At 41.3% G+C, this 21,697-nt stretch overlaps 1 protein-coding gene across 3 annotated transcripts in view; it reads left to right on the top strand.

The window, feature by feature from the left end:
- Positions 1-414: 414 nt before the first annotated feature.
- Positions 415-21,697, top strand: part of MACROD2 (mono-ADP ribosylhydrolase 2) — a 1,393,268-nt gene continuing 1,371,985 nt past the window's right edge. Inside the window, exons 1-2 of one of the 3 annotated variants that reach the window (XM_072140441.1) lie at positions 415-822; positions 15,026-15,139. In XM_072140441.1, the coding sequence (XP_071996542.1) occupies positions 765-822; positions 15,026-15,139 (172 nt within the window). In that variant the 5' untranslated portion in view covers positions 415-764. The remainder of the gene's footprint in view (positions 823-15,025; positions 15,140-21,697) is intronic. The other 2 variants (XM_072140440.1, XM_072140439.1) reach the window with 2 other exon arrangements.

Genomic DNA, 21,697 nt, shown 5'->3' with positions numbered 1-21,697 from the left:
TAAATAAAAAATAATACTGGTTTGGCTATTACCCCACATCATGTATCAGGCTTGCCGAATGTCACGCTTAATATAAAGGGAGCTAAAGTTTTCCTTATATTGCCCTTGACAACATATGTGCAGATTTCCCTGAAAAAGTTTTTTCCTCAGTGCAAACAAAAAACAATGGTGTTGCCTAGAGCAACCAATCACCTCTCAGCCATTGGATGACTGAGGTAAAATGAAAGCAAAATCGTGATTGGTTGATACCTCCTCAACACTAGTTTTTTTTTTACTAATCACCTGTCTTACGCTGGACTCCCCCTTCTGACACACCTGGCGCTTCCCGCAATCCTGACACTGTCTCCCCCCACCTTCTCAGCCCCAGCACCAGCACCTCACACGTTCCCACCGTGTCAGACGCCCCGCCCACAAACACACGCGCCGGCGCGCAGGCGCACCCGCATCCCGGCGTCCTCTCCCGTGTGACTGGCCCTTTGTGCCGGCCTATAGGAGAGTACAGAGAGCGGCCAGGGGGCGGGCACGGGGTTTGTAAGAGGCGTGACCCAGTGGTGTCAGAGCCGGGGAGATTCTCCTGTATAGAGCTGTGTGTTGTGTGTGTGGGCTACTCTTGCGCCTTGCAAACATAAAGGGGGTCCCGGCAGTGTCCCCTTCCACCTGCACCCTCAGCCTCCCTCTCCTCTATTGTGTCACACACACTATTCCTTGTGAGCCTGGGGAACTCGCAGCTAAAACCCAACACCCAGCAGCAGCACAGCAGCAGCATGTACACCAGCAGCAGCAGCAGCATGAAGAAGAAAAAGACATGGAGAGAAGAGAAAGGTAGCTAGCAGCTTCTTGTTCTTAGTCACATTGCCTGGTGGTTTATGATGATGGAGACATGCACCCCCACCCCCCATCTGTGTGTCAGCTCCATCCCTCTCCCATACACCATTGTGTCTGCTGCCTGCATAGGGGGGGGGGGGGACAGGTGGCAGCCGGAGCAGTCACTTACTTCTTCACTCTATGGATACCCTGCGTCTCTCCTTGCCCTTGTCATAGGTGACCCAGGCATCTCCTAATCCTGGCAGCAGCTCTGTCACGTGTGTTGTGTCGCGGGGTACATTCACACGATCAAGAATGCAAAAAAGTGAAAAAAAAAAAAAGCTGAACGTGTGAACCTACCCCCTAATTTGAGAACACATTTCGATAGTTTTATGGGTCAAAAAATAGAAAATGTTTTTGAAAACTTCCGTGCTATAGGCTCAGCATAAGACTACCTTTTATAATCTCGGGCCACACTATGGTGAGTTCTGCTCATGTGCTGATGACCGTAGAAAAGACTCCCCAAATTGCAAATTCAGATTGAGTATTGCACCTGTGGGCTATACCCAGCTATGTGATATAGAAGATTTATCTATATGAGACAACTTCTTGTATGCGTTGTGAGCCAGGAAGTCCAGGCGATGCAAGACCCAAGTTGCTGAATTAGTCTGTGTGCTACAATTCTTAAATGGAATCTATTTACCTTAGCAGATCAAGAGTTACATTTCACAAGTAGGTCTTATCGCTATGGATCTTTAATATGCTATGATAATAATTCCTTTATTTATATGGCGCACTCAGATTATGCAGCGCTGCACAGAGCTTTTCCAAATCAGTCCCGGGCCCCAATGGGGCTCACAATCTAATCAACCTACCAGTATGTTTTGGAGTGAGGGAGAAACCGGAGGGCTCGGAGGAAACCCACGTAAACACGTAAAGAACATACAAACTCTTTGCAGATGTTGACCCTGGGACTTGAACCCTGGTTCCCAGCACTGCAAGGCTTTAATGCTAGCCGCTAAGCCACCCTGCTGCCCTATCAACCAATTCCCCCACCCCACATCCATTCTGCTTGCGAAAGTGGCAGAGCACAGAGACTTCTGATAAATCGTAATTACGTTTTCTGGTAATTACGATTTATGGTAGGAGGGTTAAAGAGGCTACGGGGGTGTGGAGTAGTCACGCCCCAGTAGCCCCTTTACAAAATTTACATAATAAGCAAATAAAAGTTATTAAAAAATTGCAGGGATGTGAGGATTAGCCCCTAAAAGGGCTATCCTCACATCCTATAGATCCACCTACCACCCGATCTACCTTTTATAGGTAGATCCGTGGTGGTAGGTTCCCTTTAATGGCTCTTCCACTATGTATCTGTTATCTTTTGCACTACTTTTTCATCTTTTACTAATGGATTTTGTAATGCAAGCTGCTAAATACAAGTGTGAACTTTACCTTAGTTGTCGGACTGGCCTACCTTTTAATGTGTATTGGGGCCTCCTTACTAATGCTATATAAATGGGGGAGTCGGTTAAGATAACAGTTCGGAAAAACCACTATTGGCCTAATAAACTACTATCAGTATGTTGTCAAACAGCTCAGCAACTTCTAGATTGTGTGTGTGTGTATCTTTCAAGGCCCGATGTGGTAGCATCATGCATTAGGTCAACTTTAAAGTGAGATGTAAATTGATTTTATGAAGTCAAGAAGGTGGAGAGTTTAACACTGAAGTCAAGCTTTCCCCTTCTCTGAACACCTGCTCCCGTGCGATTGACATCATGCCCTAACTTCAGGAGATGGGGTCAATTATGTCCCTGGACAGAGGACCTTTAGTTTTAAAGTTTCCACCTCCTTGACTTTGTTCAAGCCATTAACATTTCATTTCAAAGTTGATTTTCTGAATTATGCCACCAAGGTGAGCCATGAACGAAACATGATCTAGAAGCTGTTCTGCTGCATGACATGGTAATAGTTTAGTAGTCTAATTTCTGATGACCAGTTCCCTTTAACCCCTTATCACTGACACTAGTTTTCAGCTCAATGACCAGACTCTATTTTTCAAATCAGCCCTGTGTCACGATAATTGGTTATAACTTCAGAACACTGTAACATATCCTGGTGATTTTGAGACTGTTTTCTATTGACACATTGTACTTCATGTTAGTTGTAAAATTTAAGTGATACGTTTTGCGTTTCAGTCTGAAAAAAAGAGAAAATTTGGCAAAAGTTTGTAAAAATTATTCATTTTCCAAGTTTGAAATGTTCTGCTTTCCAGACAGGAAGTAAAACTACCCAAAAAGTTTGATAATTAACATTTACAGAATGTCTGCTTTATGTTGAGATGATATTTTATGCATTCTCTCCTTTTTCTAGGATGTTATGAGGCGCAGAATTTTAAGTGCGATTTTCTAATAAAAATCCCCAAAACTCACATTTTGAGGGACAACTCAGCTTCCAAGTGACTTTGAAAGGCCTAAATAATAGTAAAACCCCATAAATTACCCCACTATAGAAACTTCACCCCTCAACGTATGTAAAACAACTTCTATTGAGTCTACTAACCCTTTAAGTATTTCACATGGGTTAAAACAATATGGACCTGCGATTTAGAAGCTTTTACATTTTTTTTTTTTTTTTAAATAAATTAATTTAGGCCAAAACTGACAGTTTCATAATAAATTATGAAATGCTCTGCAACATTTGATGCCCAATTTCTCTCGAGTGTACTGATACCCCATATGTGGTGGTAACCTGCTGTATGGGCGCAGGGCCGGGCTTGGAATGAAAGCGGCGCCATTCACAGCAGATTTGTATTGTCACATTGTACAAGCTATACATTTTTTATTTTTTTGGTAATGCGAACATATGAGGTCTTATTATTTGCGGGATGAGATACAATGTATAGATAATTAATTTGGGGGTCTATAGCTTATTCATGAGATTTTATTTAACTATTTCAAGGGGGACACAAACAAAATCTATTTTTTATTTTGGATTTTTAGCACTTTTTTTTCACCTGCTTACCTAACGTACGCTAAAATAATTTTTTAATCTTTATTCTCTGGTTCACTACGGTTGCGGTGATACCTCATTTATATAGGTTTTTTTTTATCTTTGCTCAATTTTACTGAGCAAAACCAGTATTGGAAATCACATTTTTTTTTTTTTTTTTTACTATCGACAACTTTTCAGGGCCATAGGTTCTGTATTTTTCTGTTGTCAGATCTGGTAGAGGGCTTATTTTTTGCGAAAAGAGTTGTTCTTTTCAGTCATATCATTTTAGGGAACGTAACTTTTTTTTGATCACTATTTAGAACATTTCTTGTGATGGTGTTTGAGGAAAAAATTGTATATTATGGAATTTTCGTTTTTTTTTTTTTTTTTTTAATACACGTTCACAGAGCAGGTTCAGTAATGATTTAGATTTATTGAACAGATTATTGTAAGTGTTTTATATACTTTATTTGCATTATGGGACTTAAAAAAAAAAAATTATTTAATTATTATTATAAAATGACTTACCGTAATCTTTTTTTCTTTTTACTTTTTTTACATTCTCCACCTTTTGGCTTCAACAAGCCTTTACTGCGCATGCTTAGTTACATACAGCCGGGTCCTGCCAGGAGGTGAAACCCGGCGGGGAGAGAAGCCGGAAGCCTCGGGGCACTCGCCGTACCCCGTGGCTGCGGCAGGAGGGATCAGATCCCCTGGTAAGTACATCGGGGGGGTCCGATCCACGGTGGTTAAACACCACGGTCTGATCCACAGTTATGGATACACACCTGGGATCGGAGTTTTTCTGATCCCAGGTGTTAGTGCCAGGTCTGGGCTGTGATATCACAGCCCGACACCGGCAGCAGACTGACCCGATGTCCCTAACTCTTCTTCTGATATGCCACCGTAGAAAGGCGTTTCGTCAGAAGAAGTACCCTTAACGACTGCCATAAAAAGCCGATAGGGCGTTCATTAAGGGGTTAAGGCCCTTTTCACACTTAATCTGTGTTGTTTTTTTTTTTTCCTCTTTTCTTCCTGTTCTGTGTTTTTGAGCCACCCCTGGTTATGGGTCACAATAACGAATGGTAACAACTAAAAATACCGATGCTTCATCACAGATCCATTTACCATGTGTTTTACTCTTTGTTTTGGTATTCTTCCCAACATTTGTTTTACATCCTTAACAAGAAGTAAATAAGCTACTGACATTGTTACCTCATGTACCACATTGGACTATGTCTTTTGCTGGCCATTGTTTGTAATTTTGTAGTTTGGTTAATTCAGACATGCCAACTTTGTTGCAGACATTTTTTTGTTCCTTACTTTCCTCTGAATCTTTTACTATTAACCCTACCAGTACATGAGCGCGTGCTCTATTGGTCCGCAAACAACGGTTATTTTGTCTCTGGACGGGTTTTCATTAGTGTGTGAAGTCTTCTCATGGCAATGACGGCATAGACTGGCCTTTTCTGTTTTGAAGGTGTTTGAAAAAAATCTTTCTCACCAGAGGTGAAGTGGGCGGGATTAATGTCTGTCTATACTCTCAAGCTGAGGCCAGTTAGCTTTCCCACACATCCCATGATACCTTGTAATCTCTCTCAAAGTAATTTAGCATTAAATCAATTTTCCACAAGTAAATCCACTGAACACTGCACATGGCACAGGATGTATATAGTGATAGCCTGGTAGCTTCCATTAAACAGAGGAGCATTGAACATATAATAAGTGAAAGAAATACAAGTACACTTCTTACATGCAGTTTATAGCCTGTGCTGTGTGACCACTAAGGGTGAATAGCTTATCTTCACAGAGCTGATACTTCAGATAACAACATGAGGGGCAGAGAGACAGAGAAAGTTCTGTAGAATCACAGACTGAGATGGAGGGACAGATAGGGAACAGGGGATATCTTGTGCCTCACTATTCTGTACAGGAGACATCTGCATTCACACATCCATTCATACACAGAGAGCTCATGACCCATGTCTCATGACCTCCTCCTCTGTGAGCAGGGAACAACCGCTCCATCCCTCCCATGAAACTGTCTGATAAACCTCAGATACACAAATCTACGGACTCAGGGGTTTATCAGCAGAGGGAGAGGAAGTAGCTATTGCAGCTCTGTGGTAATCTAAGGGGGATGGCAAAGAAACTGCTGAATATAGTTAACAAAGACAATGGGCAAAGTTGTTTTACATCCCAAAAGCTATTAATTTGTGGGGGCAAAAACCCTTTACAGTTACTCTTTAACAGAAAGCCCAGACGCAGATTTGAACTGGGCCTTAATCTGCTTTTCACTCCCGAAATCTCTGAATTTCATCTTGCTATCAATAAGACAGAAGCTACATGAAGTGCCAGATTACATAGATGCTCAATGAAGGGAGGCAAGCAGCAGAAAAAAGTACAACGCAAACTCTCATGCAAGGCTGCAGAACTGATGGAAAGCAACTCAGGACTATCCCATTTGACCTTTGGATATGGCAACCTGTGCAGGTTCTATCTCGCGAGCCATGCAGTGTGAAGATCTGCTCTGTGCATATGTGAAAATATGAAAAATTATACTTGGGCGTCCAAATTGACACTTTTTTTGCCATTTTGCCTCCTATAAAAAGATAGTGAGCAAAAGGTTCTACTGTTGGGATAATGGTATAATAGAAAAATAGAAAAGGTCATCGCATCCTGCAAAATTGGACACCTTGCCAAGCTTCCTACGCCAAAGTATGACAAAGCTATGGGTGTCAGAAGAAGGCAACACACAAGCTTTTTAATAATTTTTTTTTTATAGATGTTAAGACTTTAAAAAAGTCTGGTGTCATCTAGACTGCACAGTGATGGCTGTAAAAACAAATCCCATCGTAAAATATTGCAACTGCGTTTTTTTTTTTCTTCAGCCAATTTCACCACACTTGGAATTTTTTTCCACCTCCATCCCACAGATGCACAAGCCCTCAAATAGCTCTGTACACAGAAAATTGTAAAAGGTATGGCTTGTGAAAGGAGGGGAGTGATAAACCGAAACTCAAAAAAAACCTAAAACACCTGGGTTCAACAGTTAAAGCTACTGTAAGCTGTAGCAGATATTCCAGTGCAATTCTGTGCTTGAAATCAGCTTAAAGTGATTTCACATGAAGGAAAGTTGGGCCCTATCCTCAGGATTTTCCTTGGTGGGAAAACCACTTTAAGTTACTGACCATGTACATCTAACCTTAAAGTCAGAGTTTGAAGGTTGTGCAAAGTTATTGTTATCTCCTTTTCACAGGAATGAAGGTCTGAATGATGTTGGTCTTACCGCTGGGAGCCCCGCTAATCACAAGAACAGTTTTACTCTACATTTCTCCTAAATGTGGCCATTGCAAGTTGTAATTAAAGGACATCTATCACCAGATCAAGGTTTGTAAACCAAGCACTCTGACATACTGGTGTTTGCCCCCTCTGTGTGCGCAGGATCTGCTCTTCTTTTTAGATTCTTATGCCAAGGTTTTTTTTTTTTTTTACAAAAAAGGCTTTTAAAATTATGCAAATGAGCCCGAGGGTCTCCATGTTCCATAAGAGTTAATGGAGCCTGGAGCCCCTCTAGCTCATTTGCATATTTAAAGCCCTTTTTTTCTGAAAAACAAGCTAAAAGAACAGACGATCCTGCCAGAGGGGGTGCATACCAGTATGTCAGTGTGCTTGGCTTACAATTCTTGATCTTGTGATACCGTAGATGTCCTTTAATGAAGATCCGTGCATCTTGGGATGGGATGGGGAGACTGAGAAGTAAAAGAAAAAAATTAAGTGTGAAAAAGCCTATTGAAAAGAATATTTGAAAAACAGCAGGGTGGTGTGTAAAAAATGGTCCATACCATAAATACATTCCAAAATGTTCAAAAGTTTATTAAGTTAACACCAATAAAAACAATTAAAAAATGCACGTGTGTAAGTACGTGCCACAACACGTGGGCACTAGCCCACACTATTCCCCTATGCAAGTCTGAATTAGGTAATATTGGACCTTTCTGGCAACTGTATATGTATACATAGAGGCTATTTTTAGCTTTCATGCGTTGTTGATTGTAACATTCTGTTTTTGGGAGCCAGTTTGTACCTTTAAGATTGTATGTATTCATGATGTACTTGCACATATTCACATAGGGGATAGTGTGGAGGGGAAAATCGTTGGTTGCATCATAACCAATTTCCCTGTTGTGGCACGTACTTACACACGTGCATTTTTTAATTGTTTTTATTGGTGTTAACTTAATAAACTTTTGATCATTTTGGAATGTATTTATGGTATGGACCATTTTTTACACACCACCCTGCTGTTTTTCAATTATGTGGATTGTTTATGGTGTGGGTCCTATTGACAATAGACCTAATTTGTTGAGCCTATTCTGAGTTTGGCATATTGAAAAGAATAGGTCAATAAGACTAAAGCTAGAAAGAGAAACTCATTCTGTATGTGTCCATTAACCAAAATGGGTTTAGGGAAAAATCATTGATGTGAAAAAATGCCCATGTGAAACCACCCCAACATGGGCATGTCTGCAATTGGTAGTCATAGGGCCCAGATATCTCTGAGATATTTCTGAGTGCCACAAATAATACTGTTATAAGGATAACGATATAACTTGGTATCACCATTTTAATGTCTATTAAAGTAGATACTGGTTTGTTGGAATAATGACTGACTTGGCCACATGAAGTCAGTGTGTAACAGGTAGGGAGAGATTCGCAGTGGACTTTGGAATAGTGTCAAGTTTCATAACCTCACACAGTGCAAAGTAAATGTATTATGCTGTGAAAGAGTGTTTGTTTGTATTTTTTTTGTTTTTTTTTTCAGTTTATCCAAATTGATCATCTGAATTTTTTTTTTTTAATATTATTTTCCACTAGACATGATGTGATTTTTGTTTACATTTTTTTTTCTTGGGTCTCAGTATTGCTGTATATTGTAAAACTGCTGGTTTCATATAATATTATGCCTGTTGTAATAGGGATCTTTACATGACAATCATGGGAGCAATGGAATAGGACATATTTGTGAGTTTGTCTTGTTTCTTGAAATGCAAAATTCTGAAGAGATTTTGGGATGAAAAGCAGATTTAAAAGTAGGGAGGATGACAGCACTTTGCTTTAAAGTGAACCCGTCAACAGGAATGTCTTTTTTTAATTGCCTTTGCTATGCTGATTTAAAAATGCCTTTCTCATCTTTGTCAACATTCTGAATCCTTACAGTATTTTATATAATTTTAATTTGTGTTACTTAGCTCCCTGCCAGTGAGTCCCCATGGAGGGGGCATTTGCAGCCTGTGTCAGTCTAATCTCATCCACAATCATGCAGTTCCTCTACTCCACACCATCCCCCTCCCCTGCCCGTTCAATGTACATAACAGAAAGTGGGGAGTGAAGAAGGGGCTGTAGCTGCCCCTTCTGCAGGACTCAGTACCTGCTGCTGGTAGGGAGCCAGGTAATGTGAATTAAACTTCTATAAACTTCAGAAATAATTCAGAATGCTGACAAAGGCATTTTTAAAATTCGCTATTCCTGGTGACATCAATATCAGATCATTAAGGGCCTGACTGTGCACCCCATGCTCATCAAAGAACTGAAAGAACTGAAGCCCTGTTTGTTTGCATTGGTATTAAGGCCTGTGTTCTCGCTGCTTAGTAGCCACTATGCAGGGTATAGCCATTTTGTTACATTTAGGTCATCGTTACTTATTGTCTCTTAGATCTCATAGGACAGTGATGGCGAACCTTTTAGAGACCGAGTGCCCAAACTCAACCAAGACCCACTAATTTATTGCAAAGTGCCAACACAGAAATTTAATTTAATTTGATTTATACTCCCTGCTCCTTCACAGCTTTCATTGATATCAGCCTCCTGAGGACACCAATAAAGCAGAAAATGGAAGAAATTTGGATGATCATTGTAGCCTCCCCCCAGGGTCCCATAAAAAGGAAGAATTGTCAGGGCTGGAGCAGGAGCTACAATGATAATCCAGATCTGTCCCCACCTTCCCACTCCGCCAGTAGTCCCTGGTACAGCTGTCACTTTAAAATAGCTCAGTGCACAGCAAGTCCTGGGCTGTCTGGGACTGCAGGAAGATACCTGGAGTCCTCTCTGGTCATGGCCTGGGTGCCCACAAAAAGGGCTCTGAGTGCCACCTCTGGCACTCGTGCCATAGGTTCGCCACCACTGTCATAGGAGGATGTAAAGAGAAGTATAATAACGCTGTCTTCCCAGCAGGCCAATATTGCACTGTATTTAGCTTTTCATTTAATAATGTACGGAGGCATCACGGTATAGCCCTTAAATTACGGAGGGGTAAAAGTCTAAATATAACAAGGCTATGGAGGCTGCATTGCAGGACAATTGGGGTCTCTTGCATTCAACACTTTTATGTACATTGCAGTCAGTTTAGAGGATGGGGATATATCTCACTGTTTACATAAAGCAGTATCTTATGCTATAACAAGCCGCCCATAGATTGGATTTACGAGACTACTGTACATACATATTTGGCCATGGCCCCATTCAAGTAGGGGAGATGTGAGGAGGTGAATTTTCTTCCTTCATTACTTTTGTTATTTGATTTTCTGGATAATGTTACCACACTGGGCCATGAAAGGACATGTTAATCAGCTTGACCTACTCTTAGGGCTAGTTCAGACAGACTTTTTTGACGTTGTATGCCATGTGGTTTTTTTGCGGATAGAATATGGATCCGTTGATTTTTCTCTGCGTCTGTTCACTCGTCCTTTTTATTTCTTGTATGGGCAGAGAATGAGAAATTGCTATTTTTTTTCCTCCCAAATGGACCTTTTATAGAAGTCAATGGATTAACAAAAAAAAGAACAAATGGCAAATGGATAACATCCGTATGCGGTCCGTTTTATCGAAAATGTTGCTAGGCATCAAATTGGGCTTGGCAGGAAGTACATAAGAAACCGATCTGTATTTTTTTTTTTTTTTTGGACACGGGAATGAAATGATGACGTATGGAAAGTGGGAAAAAAAACTGATGCGGATACAATACTGATTGCACATGGACATCACAAGTGGGTATCCTTTGCAGGCAGGCAACAGATATGCCCGCCAGAATGAGCCCTTAGTAGATATTTTAGGTGAGTTTCTGCCGAAAAAGTTCCCTTTAAGCCATCAGGCACTTAATCCCCAAGATAGATAACGGGTCGTAATAGTGGGTATACTCCACCAATTCAAAAGGGAATTATTTATTTTGCATTATAAGTTAGAAGTGGTCTTGTATGGTTTGTTATGCCTTCCTCTGTAGATTGTTTGTTTGTCTTTCTTACTCTCTGTTTTACTTTTTGTATCATTGGGAGAAAAGTTAATCATAATCTCGCCCTTTTCCCATGGGTCCTTGATGATGGGTCCCTATTGCCTCTGTTTTCTTATGTATATTTGTGACTGCTAGTTCTCCTTTGCTGTAGAACTTTGTAATACATTGCATCAAACATAAAAAGTGCTCAAGCAGACCATCAAACACAGTACAAGGGGTCTTTGGTATAATGCAGACTGTAGCACCACAGTTGCTAATGTTTGGCGTATTGGTCATATTTTAAGAGACCTTTTTTATGCCTATTCTGACGTTGTAATTCTTATTCTAGGGATTATGTGTCTGCAGTGTATGGACACGTGTAAAGTGGTGAAAGCATTCAGGAGCGGTTGCCCCAGCATATCTCTTCTCCCTCCCTGTACAATGACCTCTATATAGATAACACTGCCCCATCATTACATCACTACTGACAATAGATGATGTCACAGCTTATCTCCTCCCCCTCCCTGTACAATGACCTCTATATAGGTAACACTGACCCATCATTACATCACTACTGACAATAGATGATGTCACAGCTTATCTCCTCTCCCTCCCTGTACAATGACCTCTATATAGATAGCACTGACCCATCATTACATCACTACTGACAATAGATGATGTCACAGCTTATGTCCTCCCCCTCCCTGTACAATGACCTCTATATAGATAACACTGACCCATCATTACATCACTACTGACAATAGATGATGTCACAGCTTATCTCCTGCCCCTCCCTGTACAATGACCTCTATATAGATGACACTGACCCATCATTACTGACAATAGATGTCACAGCTTTGTCAGTAGTGATGTAATGATGGGTCAGTGTTATCTATGTAGAGGTCATTGTACAGGGAGGGGAGGAGACAATTGCATAACAGATTGACCATCGGCATTAGTGATACTCGATTGAAGGTCTTGTGCTAGACATTCTGTAAGCGCGGAGCTAAAATAGAAAGAAAATGGTGATAGTCACTTTACTGAACATAGAAACTGCAATATCTTTTCTGTGCATTTCATTGAACTTAAGACTTGCCCGTCATTGATTGTGTACAAAACCATTCAGACTGTGGAAAGTGGATGTTCAGACAGTTCCTGATCTCCAAACAGAATAGAAATATGAACTTCGGTGACAAAATTGCTTTCAATACTGCACTGTGAAGGATGTATATAAGTATCACCTTCTCCTATTGTTCCCGACAGCCACGACTTCTATCCCATCTATATAACAAAATACATAAACACAACCTAAAATGAACCAAAACACATTATATAAGAAATATGAATGCAAAATGTATGTATAAACCCTTTTCTAATAAAAATTGGCTGTATTATGGTGAAAAAAAATTAAATATTACAAACTTAATGGGGACCCGACGCATCACCTTTTAGAAATCCAAAATTGTGGTTGTTTATGAGGTAAAGGCGTTTTCTGGGTGATTTCAAATAAATTTATACTTGTCTTTTCTGTTACCTCTTTTACAGCATGGGGCTTAATGTTGGCACCGGCCGCTGTTGGTATATGGCAGCGGTCGCTGTTGGTATATGGCACCTCAGTGGGGGATGTGATGTCAACAGATCGCTGCAGGTATGCGGCGCTAATGTGAAGTCTCCACCGACCTCAGTATACCGACAGATGCTGGTGCTAATGGTAGCCCCCAAAAAAGTCCTTAAAGGGGATCTCAAAAATGAACACTTTTTTTTAAAGCCGCTGCAGGTGTGTGAACAACTAGTCCAATATGGCTGTTCCAGAGTATGCTGTTTGCAGTTTACTGCAGAGGCTACACTTCTGAGGTCACATGGATGGTAGAATACGAAAACAGTAGATTACTGACCATGGCTTAATAAGGGTAATGCGCTGCAAAAGCTACATGCTGTAGGTTCTGCAGGACAGTAGCTTGGACTTGATAATTGTCTGACTGGTTTTGTCATTGTAAGTGCCATTTTTTTCACATCTGTAAAAAAGTGGATTGCAACGATTTAGAAGGCAAAACGCCTCATTCCTCAGCGTCATCGGAGAACAAAAACTAACTGTACACAGATATCATCGATGTGCTGTCTGTTCCCTGTACATGCCCATTCAATTCTATGGAGGTTTTCGTGCATGTACATGGTCCTTACATCCAGGAAACAATAGTCACGTGAACACCCACATGGATTATTATCAGAGTGGGTAGCTAGGGGGTTCAGCATGGGGGGGAGGGTAAACCTCCCCCCCCCCCCCCCCCCCCCAACCCAGGTGTCCCAATATTCCACTATATAGCAACCATATACTGGAAGATAATGGTTCTCCTCAACCCTCATTACAAATGCACAGGACAATGTAGTGACTTACAGGAGACATCTCGGTACTTATATACGGTACATGTCCTGTCTCTTCCGTCTGACCAGTGCCGCTCTGACTTCTTCTACCTTTGCCATCTTAGATTTGTTAAATCTAAGAGTTTGGGACACTAAACCGCCCACAGGTCTTATGGGGTGTTTATACTAAATGTGAGCTTGATGAGTAGGGGTACAACTTAAGGAGGTGCATAGGGTACGGTCACAACTAGGCCCAAGAGGCTTGGGGGGTGCAAAAGGTGTCACTTTACCATATGAGAAAACTAGTACTATAAATCGGGGGCTTGGTTTAGCCTTTCCACTGGGGCCAATCCGCTTCAAATTATACGACCGCTGATGAGGGACATTGCACTCAGATCTGGAGCTCTCAGGATCTGCCCTCTTAATGCTTCAAGGAAGCTGGAATAACACCCCACCTTCATAGTGCATGCTATATACCTACAGCACTTGTGCAGAGAAGCCAGGGTGTACTACTGCATCGATAGCCCCGGACCATGGTGAGTATAAACAATGTGTTTTGATACTTATTTACATTTAAAAAAAACAAAAAATAAATAAAACTGGAATCATATAGAATGATTTAGAATACTGAACAGCCAGTCAATAAGGACCTGCAGATAATTTAGTGTCCACCTGACAAGATCCTTTTAAATTTTACAAGATGTACAAGATGTATTTGGTGGAACAAATTTACAAGATGTATTTGGTGAAACATGGTAACAGATATGAAAGGGAAATCTTCAATTTATATCCAACAACTTGGCTTTTCCATTAGTAGTACTGAGCTGTGCCCATGTATACAGGATAGGGGTAGTAGAACTGTTCCCAGATACAAAGAGTGTAGTAATACTGATATGTGGCAATTTATACAGGATAACTTTAGTAGTACTAATCTGTAACCATGTATACAAGCTAGGGGTAGTAGTACTGAGCTGTGAGTGAGTTACAAAGGCATAGTCAGAAACTGCAAAGACACAGACAGGAAAACGCACCAGACAAAAAATCCTCACACATGTTCTCTCTCTCACCTCAGCAGTTCTGCACCAACAGGACCTGTCGATGACGCACTCCTAGGTCCTGAACAGTCAGTAGTAATACATGTGTGTCGGGAGCCGGAGCACATCTATTACCATAGAGAGCAGGGCTGCTCAAGTCTCTGCATACAACTATCTGTATCCTAGGGACACAGAACTCAAAGCTCCTCAGTGGGACCCTAAAAGGCCCTAGAGCCGCCCCTCCCCCTGCCCCCGTGATGTCTACGCTTCTGATCAGTATTCATAAATAAAAATTGACTGTCTGATTGAGCTCTTATTATCTACCTTTGTATTTTTGCTTGAAATGTTTATTGCAGCCTGAAAGAAGGAACCAGTTAAATATTTGGAGCGTGTTGTCAGACTGAATTATTGATGAAGTGTCAATTCCAGTGTCTCGAATTTGAAGGAAGTTTGATGCAATTTTTCTATAGCCTGTCCTTGTGACGGCCTCAGTTCTTCATATTCAGATTGACACTGTTTCTTTTGCTTTATGAGACTGGTAACCTTGTGTTTTTTTTTTTTTTTGTAGAACGACTCTTAACTATGTCGCAGGCTGAGAGGCGCAAAGAGCTGTGCAAGGACTATATAAGACTTGAGGACATTTCATCGCTGCTGGAGGAGTTCAAGAAAACGCAGAGTGAAGGTATGTCAAATAAAAATTAATTGTAGTGATTCATGGAAAGGAAATATTTAAAAATATATTCAATGGGTTAGCCACTCTTTTACATAAGTAGCCCATGTGCCTTTTCTGCCTTAATAAGCTCTAAGTGTTCTTGAAGTGATTCAGCATTCCTGATACTTACTTTAGTGGTGTCTGCAGATTCTTGTGCGTCTTTGTTACATGTCTGACCTGCAACAGAAGATTGTTACTCTTCCTGCTCCCTCTCTCCCTTCCCTCTTTGTGTGATGGACTATGAGAGGAAGGCACTGTGGGTGATGACATGAGGACGGGCTAGAGCAATGAGGGCAAGAAAGCTGTATTTATGCAGAGGACAGCATGGTGAGAACAGGGAAAAACTGAAGCTGTGATAGGCTGCAAAGACACAGGTGCATATACATGCAGAGAAACATTGAAAAGATTTATTGAAGAGTGGCCAAACCCCTTTAATGGTAAGTATGAGATATTAAAGGAAACCTACCACTTGGAATCGTGCTTCTAAGCCGCAAATACCGTGCACCAGCTCAGGGTGAGCTGGTGCCGGCGCTCATCTTCCTTATGTTCTTAAACAGATGTAAAGCGTTTAAATTATATTAATCTTTATATAGGAAGTAGCTTCACCGCACTGTGGTCTGCGCTCGGCGCACCATGCGCGCGACCATGCGTGTGTCTGAGTTGGTGGACGGTATTTGCGGCTTAGAAGCACGATTCCAAGTGGTAGGTTTCCTTTAAACTCCCCTTCATCATGATCCTGGCCCTGGTCTTTAAAAAAAAAAAAAAAACCTGTGCTCCGCTTCATCTTGATCCCAGTGCTGGTCTTCTCTAATCTTGACATGCCAGGATCACCTAGAAAAGAGATCATCCCAGTTTATCAAGCTTAGCAAAGACCAGGGCCAGGATCATGATGAAGGGGAGTTTAAAGGAAACCTACCACTTGGAATCGTGCTTCTAAGCCGCAAATACCGTGCACCAACTAAGGGTGAGCTGGTGCCATCTTCTATATAAAGATAAATATGTTCTTAAACAGATGTAAAGCGTTTAAATTATAAGGAAGATAAGCGCCGGCACCAGCTCACCCTTAGTTGGTGCACGGTATTTGCGGCTTAGAAGCACGATTCCAAGTGGTAGGTTTCCTTTAAACTCCCCTTCATCATGATCCTGGCCCTGGTCTTTGCTAAGCTTGATAAACTGGGATCATCTCTTTTCTAGGTGATCCTGGCATGTCAAGATTAGAGAAGACCAGCACTGGGATCAAGATGAAGAGGAGCACAGGTCCCCCCCCCCCCCACTTCTTTATTTAATTTAATATTCCATGCTGTGTTCTGGAAAACTTCCAAACCGCATTTTATCGAATTTTCAAAAGCGCCGGTTTAAGGGCCAGAACTTTTTTATTTTGGCATGCTACCTTACCATTTTTTTTTGGAAGGTTTTTTTTTTTCGGGACACATAGAGCTAGTTAAAATGGTAATAAAAGTTAAAAAAAAAAAGTGGGAAAAATGCTTTTTTTTTTTTTTTTGTAATTTATAGTACTTTTTTTTTTTTTTTTTTTTTTTTTTTTTTTTTACAAGTTTTTGTCTAAAACTGAGGGATCAATAAGAGCCTCAGTTACAGGGGAAATGGCAGCTCTGTTTAACCCCTTTAGACCCGGCGGTCATGTGACCTTCTACCTAGGATCTCTGGGTGCCAGAGACCGGGTCCTACGCCCGCGGCTAGCGCAGGAGCAGTAGAAAACTGCAGCAACATCTAAAGACTTCACTGCAGACTCCGGTCCAAAAGAGGCTAGTAAAGTTTCTGTACTTTTTGTATTGGGGACCTTTATCATGAGCAGCCCCACATAATCATGTGTCACTGGCAAATTATTGCTTTACACATCATCTCTGTAGCCTGGTTCACACAATGTTTGATGTATGTTTTGCGTATGCACCACGAAACCTCTGTCTACATTCAGGACGTGTCCATGTAGTTAAAGTAAACACAGGACTGGCAAAAGACACTGCGATTCTTGAGCTACACCACAAGAGAAAAAGCTTTGGAATAGTGTTGTTTTCTATAGGATGAATAGGTTTTGTACATAGCCCAGATTGCACACAGAGAGTTGGGACAATTGGAACTGATAAATACAATGTTAATGAGAGTGCTCGTCTCGCACTAAAACTTCCCGAAGTCTGAGCAGGATCACAATATGTGTAGCAAGGGGTCATATGTGGCTAGATAGACACTATGTAGCGGATGTATGTGTGCCAACCTCCGACCCTCATTGAGGCGCCTTTCAAAATAACGTATGCTTACAGCAATGCGCTGGAGAGGAGGAGGGGTGAGGTAGAGGCTGCTCACCCCTCCCCTCTCCATATTGCTGTGCACACCCGGACGTAAATAAGGGTAAGGATATCGCATGTTCTATCTTTTTCCTGTGCACAGTAAGGTACAGTGCCACGTGTGTGTGTGTGTGATGTCACTATACACCCAGGGGCCATAGCATACTATGGGGATGTACACTCACCGGCCACTTTATTAGGTACACCTGTCCAACTGTTCGTTAACACTTAATTTCTAATCAGCCAATCACATGGTGGCGACTCAGTGCATTTAGGCATGTAGACATGGTCAAGACAATCTCCTGCAGTTCAAACAGAGCATCAGTATGGGGAAGAAAGATGATTTGAGTGCCTTTGAACGTGGCATGGTTGTTGGTGCCAGAAGGGCTGGTCTGAGTATTTCAGAAACTGCTGATCTACTGGGATTTTCACGCACAACCATCTCTAGGGTTTACAGAGAATGGTCCGAAAAAGAAAAAACTTCCACTGAGCGGCAGTTCTGTGGGCGGAAATACCTTGTTGATGCCAGAGGTCAGAGGAGAATGGGCAGACTAGTTTGAGCTGATAGAAAGGCAACAGTGACTCAAATCGCCACCCGTTACAACCAAGGTAGGCAGAAGAGCATCTCTGAACGCACAGTACGTCGAACTTTGAGGCAGATGGGCTACAGCAGCAGAAGACCACACCGGGTGCCACTCCTTTCAGCTAAGAACAGGAAACTGAGGCTACAATTTGCACAAGCTCATCGAAATTGGACAGTAGAAGATTGGAAAAACGTTGCCTGGTCTGATGAGTCTCGATTTCTGCTGCGACATTCGCATGGTAGGGTCAGAATTTGGCGTCAACAACATGAAAGCATGGATCCATCCTGCCTTGTATCAACTGTTCAGGCTGGTGGTGGTGGTGTCATGGTGTGGGGAATATTTTCTTGGCACTCTTTGGGCCCCTTGGTACCAATTGAGCATCGTTGCAACGCCACAGCCTACCTGAGTATTGTTGCTGACCATGTCCATCCCTTTATGACCACAATGTACCCTGTAACATCTGATGGCTACTTTCAGCAGGATAATGCGCCATGTCATAAAGCTGGAATCATCTCAGACTGGTTTCTTGAACATGACAATGAGTTCACTGTACTCAAATGGCCTCCACAGTCACCAGATCTCAATCCAAAAGAGCATCTTTGGGATGTGGTGGACCGGGAGATTCGCATCATGGATGTGCAGCTGACAAATCTGCGGCAACTGTGTGATGCCATCATGTCAATATGGACCAAAATCTCTGAGGAGCTTCCAGCACCTTGTTGTATCTATGCCACGAAGAATTGAGGCACTTCTGAAGGCAAAAGGGGGTCCAACCCGTTACTAGCATAGTGTACCTAATAAAGTGGCCGGTGAGTGTATATCCGGCTACAAACATGCGGCTGGTCATACGTCCCCACAACGGCTGTAAAACCAGCCTGAGGAACGGATGTGCAACCTACTTCTGCCTCTAATATCTCTTTACTTTTAGGTGTGTTTGTGTTTTTGTTTTTTTTCTTCGCAGGCAGGAAACCATGTAGTTGGCTTATTTGCCTCATGGCTTTTATGTTCAATACAGACCTTAAATGTGATGTAAACACAGACTTTTTTTTTTTTTTTTTTTTACTAGATTTGCATCCACGTAGGAGCCCCCTTTGCAGATTCCATTGACAATTTTGGATAATAAAATACCTACAAATACTGACTTGATCTTCCTCTGCTTCCTTTTCTTTCGTGTTCGGCTTCTATAACAGATAGAAAAGGGTAGCTCAAATGTAAATGTAGCCTTACTGTTATTCTGCTAATTTACTGAATCTTACCTAATCTGCTTTGGATATTTAGTTTAGGGATAAACTATTGGGCATAGGAGAATTTATAACCTCCTGTCTTCCTGTTGTTTCATCTGATATTGTTCTTGCTTGGTAATGTTTTATTTCATTTATATATGTATCCCATGATCTATAAAGTGTTGTGGAATATGATGACGCTATATAAATAAAGATTTTATTGGAAAAAGTTGGATGGAGAATTAAAACAGATGTAAAGTTTCCTCTATTCAGCTCCATCTAGTGGTCAATGTCTGAAATGTAAAGCTATCCTCTGTTCAAAGAGTGTTACTGTATCTGATTCATGTTTTTCATCTGTTTTCTGGCTTGTACACTCTCCTTTACATTTTTAATGGTTGCTAGCGGTGAGTGGGAGGTTATTTTATACTTTTAGACTTGGAAAAACTCTTTAAACAATGCAAAGAGTTGGGGTAGGTGCTGTTGTTCAAGGTTGATTTACTGTTTTTCATGAATATAATCTGGTAAATGCCATAAATCTATCTCCAACTAGGTTTGTACAAGGTTGGAAAATACAAAACTTATAAGATTTTGTTTAGTAAATACACATCCAGTGATAAACAATCCCACATACAAATACGAACATCAAAAGCCTAGCAAAAAATTAATAATGGCTTTCTAAATTTAGTAGAATTTCTAAAAAAAAATTTTTCAGTCATGAATCGGTTAATATTTTCTTCTTGGAGGAAATCTACCATTTGAAAATGGTCATTCTGACCCAAACATACTTTTACCAAGCAGTGGGTAAGCTGTAGCTGGAGTTTGTGTTATGAAGTGTTAATGAAGACACAGTGCGGATGCGCCAGTGCTCCCAAGATCTTAGTGACAACACCGGCTCTCGGAAATGAGACCGGGATGGAGAACTTTGAAGCATGTTAGGCGCGTGCATAGTTATGCTAATGACCAAGCTCCCTGTGTGAGAAGCACGGGAGCTCCAAAGGATCAATTGCATATTTTCTGAATTGATTGTTGAACGAAACTTCTGATTTCTGTGCCTAAACAAGACAACCTCCAGCATCGGCTTGCCTATCGCTATGTAAAAGTATGTTTGGGTCAGAATGACCATTTTCACATCATAGATTTCCTTTAACTGACTAACTTCTGTGCTACTAAACCTCTGCCCTGATGTCGTCTTGTCAAGGGTCTCTACTGTAGTTCCTTTCTTTCCTGCCAAAGATCATTAAATATTACAGCCTGAAGACTATTAAAACTTCAATTTTATTATTTTACTCATTAAAAGGTTGTGTGCTCTTGGTGTAAATGACAGCATCTGGTTAAAAGAGACAAGAAATAGAAGGGAGTGTAATTTCCCTACTTTTTACTGTGTAATTCACCTTCGTCGCTCGAGCACGGTCTGACCTCCATCCAACCTACAGGCATCTACAAAAATGGAAATGATGAAAATTCTCCTTTGCCAGTACAGGAAATCTACTCCTTATGGCAACAATTTGGTAGATGCCAGTAGGATCAGTGATGACAGTGGTGCGCGAGGATTGATATATATATAAGCTCATCAATACGTAGGAACGTTTCGCTCCCTTCTGATTCCTCTCTTTTACCCAGGTAGGGCAATAATAAAACCTTAGTTTAGGTAGAGAAAATAGAAAGGAGTGTAATTTCCAGACTTCTTAACGATATTACTCAACTTGATTACTCACTCACTGTCTGCAAGAATCAAGCTTACGCATTTCTACAAAAGTGTTTCCACAATCTTGTATGTAGTAAATAAACTGAACTGTTTATGAGCCAGGCGGCTGCTGCTAAAGCAAATAAAATAATGGGATGTATCAAGAGAGGAATAGATTCTCATGATAAAGACATAGTTTTGCCCTGGTCCCTGGTCAGACCACACATGGAATATTGTGTACAGTTTTGGGCACCAGTGTATAAAAAGGATATAGTAGAGCTGGAACGGGTGCAGAGGAGAGCAACCAGGATTATTAGGGGAATGGGGGGATTAGAATACACTGACAGATTAAAACATTTGGGATTATTCAGTTTAGAAAAAAGACGACTGAGGGGAGACCTCATTACAATGTACAAATACCTGAACGGACAGTACAAGGATCTCTCCAAAGATCTTTTTATGCCTAGGCCTGTGACCAGGACAAGGGGACATCCTCTACACCTAGAGGAGAGGCGATTTTTACCATCAACATAGACAAAGGTTCTTTACTGTAAGAGCAGTGAGACTATGGAACTCTCTGCCGCAGGAGGTTGTTATGGCGGACTCTATGTACATGTTCAAGAGAGGCCTGGATGACTTTCTGGAGAGCAAAAATATCACGGGTTATGGGGATAAAACATTTATTTAATTCTTAAAGGTTGGACTTGCGTCTCCTTCCAGCCTTATATACTATGATA

The sequence above is a fragment of the Engystomops pustulosus genome, chromosome 3 (genome assembly GCF_040894005.1).
Source record: "Engystomops pustulosus chromosome 3, aEngPut4.maternal, whole genome shotgun sequence".
Classification (NCBI taxonomy): domain Eukaryota; kingdom Metazoa; phylum Chordata; class Amphibia; order Anura; family Leptodactylidae; genus Engystomops; species Engystomops pustulosus.
The sequence above is the reverse complement of the archived record's forward strand: the minus strand, read 5'-3'. Positions and strand labels throughout refer to the sequence as shown.